A 6,599-nucleotide genomic window follows, 5' to 3' on the forward strand; every position below is an offset into this window, starting at 1 on the left:
GGCCTTTGTAAGTTTTGTTTTTTTTTTTTAAGAGATTTTTCTCCTGTTAGGTAATACTTTGGGGTAGGTCAGGTCTTCTAAAAATGAACTTTTGCTTTTTCCACAGTCTCATAGCCTCTTATTTCTGTTTAAAAAGACTTACTACAGTTTTACTTTGCTAGTCATTTTTGCACATATTCATACCCATCATTGATTGCTTTGGGCTCACAGTGTAGATCTTTGCATCTCCTGGACTGCTTTGCAATCCATTAACACTTCTCAGGTAATCAAGGTCTCTCTCATGAGTTAAGTGGTTTTGGTAAAGTATTAAATATCATTTCTCTTGTTTCTTGATCTTTTAGGAAGGTGCTTCAACATTGGATATTCACACAGAGCCCGGTTTTTCAAGTTTGCTTTCACAGTCATCGTATGCTGACATGGGTGTTCCACTTCCTGCGAAAAACTTAATATTTAAAGATGGTGTCTTATCAGAATGGAGTGGACGGTCACCTTCCTCACTTCTTATTGCTAATCTCCATTTGCAATAATTTGGTTACACCATTTGTTGCTCACACTTTCTGCCTTTTTTCTTTCTTAACGTTAGCTTTATAGTGTCAGCCACTAAAAAGCATCCTGCTGCTGCAGTGCAATTCTTGCTTAACTAATATTAAAAAGTTTGGGGGACATATTCATGTTTTCTGAAGTTTTGCTCATTATTGCACATCTTATTGCAACAAAGTGCTTTTTAGCAGCCAGCACTATGTTTTTTACCTTGAGACAATCTGCATTTCTTTTATAAAACTAAGTATATTCTTTATAGGCTTTATGATGACTGTTACGTTTATAAGCAGTCACTATGAAAATTGCAATGGTAATTTTATATGTTAGTTTATCAAACATAAATCTTGTTTAATTTTATATTTTGTTACCTATACTTTGGGGGATCAAGGGAAGAGATGGAACTCTTCCTCTGAAAAGGCTTCTTGGTACTTAAAGTAGTAAAACTATAAAACAATAAACATCCAGTATTGAGAGATGATATGATAGGGCATTATGAATTCCTGTGGGTGTCTGTAAATTATGTATGTCAGTTGGACATTGTAGAAGGTATGTAAATCAGCATAGTTATGTATAACTTAACCTTGATTTTTAGGGTCTTAACTCAGATTATGACTATTCATTGACATCTCATGAGACGCTTTAGAAAACTTTCTATTTTTAAACACCATTTATATGTGGGCTTCTGTTGTCACTGACTTTGGGCTTTATATTTTCATAGAGTCTTTATGGAAAAAATAGAGTTTATTTTCCACTCTTGTAGCTATAGCTGCTGCACATTTTCACCCTGATTTATTTTTTTGTTTCTTAGCTTCGATGTTTTCAAACCAAGGATTGTGATTTTAGGTTAGAATTACATATTGGAAGCATTAAGACTATGTCTTTGGATCAGAATGCTTTAGTGATAAACCTACTTTGAAGACATACTCTTAAGCAATCTGGATCTTAAATTTATGTGAGTACCTTTTTAGAAAATGATAAAGAAAAATGGAATTATTTCAAAGTGTTTCTTGAGTCATTGATTCTTTTAGCATTTCAAATGTTAGTTGGAATAATTGGAATCACTTTTTAGACTTTTCAAGTTACCTTCCTTGGGAAGTTTGTGCAGTGTTATAGTTTAGTTTAGCTCCTCTTACAGGGTAATGGTTTGCTAGTTTAAAACTGTAACCAAACGAACTGGTCAGACAACATATATCTAAAACACTTAAAATGTTAGGAAGTTTGGGAATGTTATAACCTAAACATTTTTGCTGATAACTTTTTGTTATTTATAGATATTTGTGTATTTAACATACTTACTTCTGGAAATATATGCCTTTCCTAAAACTTAACCATGCATTCAATACCATGGCCTATCTATAGAATTGAATATTTTGGACCATGTTATCTGTGGCACAGTCAGTGCTGTGTTTGAGGTAAATGCAGTAACGGTTTTTCTACTTTGTCTTATAGAAGGTAGAAACCATGTGTATGTTATGTTTGTCTATAAAAGAAAAAATACTAATATTAAATAATTTCTTATGACTCTGAGTCACTCACTTATTTTTCCAATAATTGATATTGTACATTCCTAGTACCATTAGGTATGTATGTATGTAACTTTTACAGTTTTTCAGCTGAAAGTTGTAAGTATTTTTTTTTTTTTTTGATCAGGGCTCTTTAATCTCATTTTAATTTCCTTTGTTTGAATGAACTGTAGTTATTTTATTTATTCCTATAGTAACCATCTAAACCAACTGTAATGACATGTACACTAATAAACAATTGAACATTTGTAGTTGTTGGCAGTGAACCCAGTTGTTTGTGAATTTAAAGCTTAAAATATGGGAGTGTTTTGCTGCTATATTTCCTTTGAGAGATGAAGGAGGAAGAAATAGAACCTAATAGTGATCATGAATTTTAGGGAAAGTACTGAAAAACCATGGGGTCTCCTCTGGTTTCTTGTGTTGAATGAGGCAAGAGCAGTCATCTGATTCCGAGCTGAAGGCCTCTCGTACTCGTAAGGAGGGAGAGTGCATTTTTAGAGCTTTTAGCAAAATGTGAAAAACTGATGTTTGCGCTTTGCTTTGTGAATTTGGCTTTGTTTTACTTATACATTAACTCATGTAATCTCTTAACTCTTACAAGTATTGATCCATTTCAACAAAAAGGTAAATTGAAAATGCAGATTTTGTTATATGCCAAAGAAATTTCATGAAAAATTTATATCCAATTATTTTGCAAATAGTTAATTTCATTTGGCTTTTTACCACGTTCCTTCCTTTCTTTCCCCGCTTCTTTAATGTAATTCAAACCCTGGCAAACATTCTTTAGAAACCAAGAGAAAAAAAAAAACAAATATAAAAAAAGACATAGAATTTAATATGGTACAATTTCATGTCTAAAATTGGTTTGAAGAAATGCAACTTTATATCATTAAAAAATATCTGATTTCCTTTTATTTCTTTTTTAAATTGTGTAATCAGATGATTTTATATTTTTTGCGGGGGGACGGAATCTTGGTTTCTTTTACTTGATGTTTTCAGTTTTCTCTGCCATTCATGTTTCTTTTTTGTGTTCAGTGTTTCAAATACAATTTGTATTTAAGGATTTTAAAATACCAAACTGTAACTTGAGTACAGTGGATCGTTTTCTGTTAGGATGTTAATATTATACAATGAAACCTATAAAGTGTTGTCAATTTGATTATTGACACATGTAACATGTTTACAAATAAACTGTGGTGTTGATCAAGTTACTATGAAAATGTGTTTAATTTTCTGAAAGTTCCTGTCTTAATTTTAAATACAACCATGGTTTGGTGCTGTGGCTTTCCTGTACTTAAAACAAAACAAAACAAACAACCCACAAAAAACTTAATTATTTTGTAGTAATTTCAGATTTACAGAAAGTGGTAAAGATAGATGTTCCCTGTACCCGTCACTGAGCTTCCCCTAATGTGGACACCTTCTGTAAACTGTGGCAGGTCTGTGAAAACTCAGGAATTAACACTGGTACTAGTATTTTCTAAACTGTATACTTGATTTGGCTTTTACTAGTTTTCCCGCTGATGTCTTTTTGTTGTCAAGACCCAGTCCAGGATACCACATCGCATGAATTTAGTCATCAGTGCCTCATTAATCTTCTCCAATATATGTGGCAGTGTCTCAGTCTTTCATGACCTTGACGTTAGAAAGGGTACCGGTCAGTTATTTTGTAAGATGTCTTTCAATGTGGGTTTGTCTGATGTTTCCGTGTGATCAGATTGAGGCTATGTTTTATCAGAAAGGATACTACAAAGGTGATGTGCCCTTCCCACCAGTACAACATATCATAGGGTACATGATGTCAATATCACTGGTGATGTTTCTTTATTGGGTAAGATAGTGTTTGCTAGGTTTTTCCACTGTAAGATCCTCCCATTTCTATTGCTGAGCCTGTGTATTCCGGCTATGGAGAATACCTGGAGAGGCAGCACCATTTGCTGGTCACTGATTCAAAGCATATACCGTATAATAGCTCTAAGATAGATCCCCAGATATACACATGTGTGAGACTCTCGGAGCTGAGAGTGCTATAAATTGTTATTGCTGGTGAGTTATAAGTTGGTTCAAGCTCTGTAGAAAACAGTTTGGCACAATCTTGTAAAGTTCAGCGTTTGCATATCATGAGGTCCAGCAGTTCTAATCCTAAGAAAGTCTTAAGAGGCAAGTAGCAGCATCATGTGTAATTGTAGCAAAACATTGGAAACAATCCAAAAGTCAATAGAAAGGAGACTGGGTATGATGGCATGCACCTGTAGTCCCAGCTACTCAGGAGGCTGAAGATAGAACTCCTTTGTGCCCAGGAGTTTGCCGCTACCCTGGGCAATATAGCGAGACCTCAGCTCTAAAAAATCAATTAAAAATTTAGAACATAAAATAGAAGAATGAACAAATGATTGTGTTACATTTATATGTAGATATTTAGATACACTTCAGAAGTGAAAACATTGAAGCTATACCTGTGTTCTTTTTAAATTATAACATCAATTTAATGGATGGTTACAATATTTTCTAGTTTCTGGTGCTCCCAAGCTGTTATGATCTGCAGGTGTTACATGGGTCCAGGCAATGTCCGTAATAACAGTATAATGCGGGATATTTGTGCTGTTCCTAGGCTAAGGGAGACATCAAGGAGGGAGCCTTTGGCTTCCTTTTCCAGGCATTCTAAGTACAGCTACAAAATTCTGGGATCCGGGGAGGGAAATGAAGTCTCCGCAGTCTGTACCCAAGCCTACATGTCAGTAAGGAGCACTCCCAGCACAACTGGGAGCATTAGAAACTAGAAAATACTGTAACCATCCATTAAATGGATGTTATAATTTAAATTTAACATGTTATATTTTAATTATATATATATTTTAAACATTATATATATGTATATATAAAAAACATGTTACAATTTAAAAAGAACACAGGTATAGCTTCAATGTTTTCACTTTCCAGTCCTGTGCCTCACTCCATTTCAGCCTCTCTGGTTCAGCTTTCCCTTAGTATCCTAGCTGGATGAGGAAGAGGTGGGATTTAGGGAATTAAATGCTTTTAATAATGAACTCTTATTTTCTGCTAAATTCCTCTTCCTCTGCTCTGCAAAGCCATCTTCCAGTTCCAGGTATCTGCTTTCCGTCTTCATGTCCTGTGGTTTGGGTTACAAGCCCCTCGTAGTTTTATCAGTGATTGTTTCTGTTTATCATTCTCCTTGTGGTTTTAGTGGGTGGTTGCCAAGAGGAGAAGAGCAGAAAGTTCTTAAACATTTTCAAAGCAGAAATCCTCCCAGCCTCATTGTGTTTTTATTTCTTTTTATTAAGGAACAAAAGAAGGGAGAATAGTGAAGCTTCATGCATCTATCACCCAGTTTCCACAATGATTCATGTTTAGCCCCTCATTTCATATATACAAAACAGAGACTACTTATATGTGTATCTATGTTTGTGTATAAACATACACACAAACAATACTATTTCCCCAACCACGAGATTATTTTAAGGCAAAATTTGGATACCACATAGTTTATTCTATAAACAATTCAGAATCATTTAAAACTCTGAATTTCTGGAAGCAGTAGTCTCCCAGGACATAAAAGCACAAGTATCCCCACCAAACCATTACTAGGCGTGTAACATTGGAATTCGTAGCTGATAAAATTAGGCAAAAGAATAAAATAAGAGGTAGTCACATTTAAAAGGTTGGGGAAAAATTACAATTTTTCAGATACTTGTATACTAAGAAGATGCAAAAGTTATCTGAAACATTAGAAACAGACTTCAGTAAGTAGCTTTCTTATCTGTAATCCACAACCAGTTATATTGTTGATATAATGAAAGAAAAGAGCTACCTTAATAGCGAAAATTATATATTTAATGAAAGAAAAAGATCTTAATAGTAGGAACAAAAATCTCAATAAATATGTACCCATGCATAAATATAAAATAAAGTGAAATACTGGATGTCTTAGTTTGTTCAGTTTAGTTCAGGTAGACAAAAGTCCACAGTTGCTTAGAAGCAACAAACATTTCTCTCACAGTTCTGGAGGCTAGGAAGTCCCTGGTCAAGGCTCTGGCAGAGTCAGGGTCTGGTGAGGGTCCTCTTTCCCAGTTCATAGATGGCCATCTCCTCAATGTGTCCTCACGCGGTGGAAGGGTCAGATGAGCTCCCGCAAGCCTCTTTCGTAAGAGCACCTATCTCACTCATTAGAACTCTGCCCTCATGACCTAATCACCTTCTGAAGGCCCCACCTCGTAATACCATCAAGTTGAGGGTTATGATTTCAGTGTATGAATTTGGGGGGGACACATTCAGATCACAGCACCTGACAAGAAGCTTAGTGAGAAATTTGCAAGATATCCTTGAGGAACACTTTAAAGCACTCCTGAAGGACAAAAAAGAAAACCTGAATGTGTAGAAAATCATAACTGTTCTTGGAGAGGCAGCCTCAATATTGTCAAGTTATCAATGCCCCCTAAATATATTACGAATTAAGCACAATTTCCTTCAGAATACCAGTGGGTGGTTTTTTGTTTGTTTGTTTGTTTATTTTTGTCT

General features: G+C 34.9%; 1 protein-coding gene across 3 annotated transcripts in view; it reads left to right on the forward strand.

Annotated features, from left to right (window-relative positions):
- The window catches only part of FAM91A1 (family with sequence similarity 91 member A1), a 104,499-nt gene extending 101,225 nt beyond the window's left edge, over positions 1-3,274 (forward strand). For all 3 annotated transcript variants that reach the window (XM_073018338.1, XM_008001482.3, XM_073018340.1), the window contains exon 24: positions 342-3,274. In XM_073018338.1, coding sequence (XP_072874439.1) covers positions 342-527 — 186 coding nt within the window. In that variant the 3' untranslated portion in view covers positions 528-3,274. The remainder of the gene's footprint in view (positions 1-341) is intronic.
- Positions 3,275-6,599: the final 3,325 nt, after the last annotated feature.

This window comes from Chlorocebus sabaeus, chromosome 8 (assembly GCF_047675955.1).
Source record: "Chlorocebus sabaeus isolate Y175 chromosome 8, mChlSab1.0.hap1, whole genome shotgun sequence".
Lineage (NCBI taxonomy): Eukaryota > Metazoa > Chordata > Mammalia > Primates > Cercopithecidae > Chlorocebus > Chlorocebus sabaeus.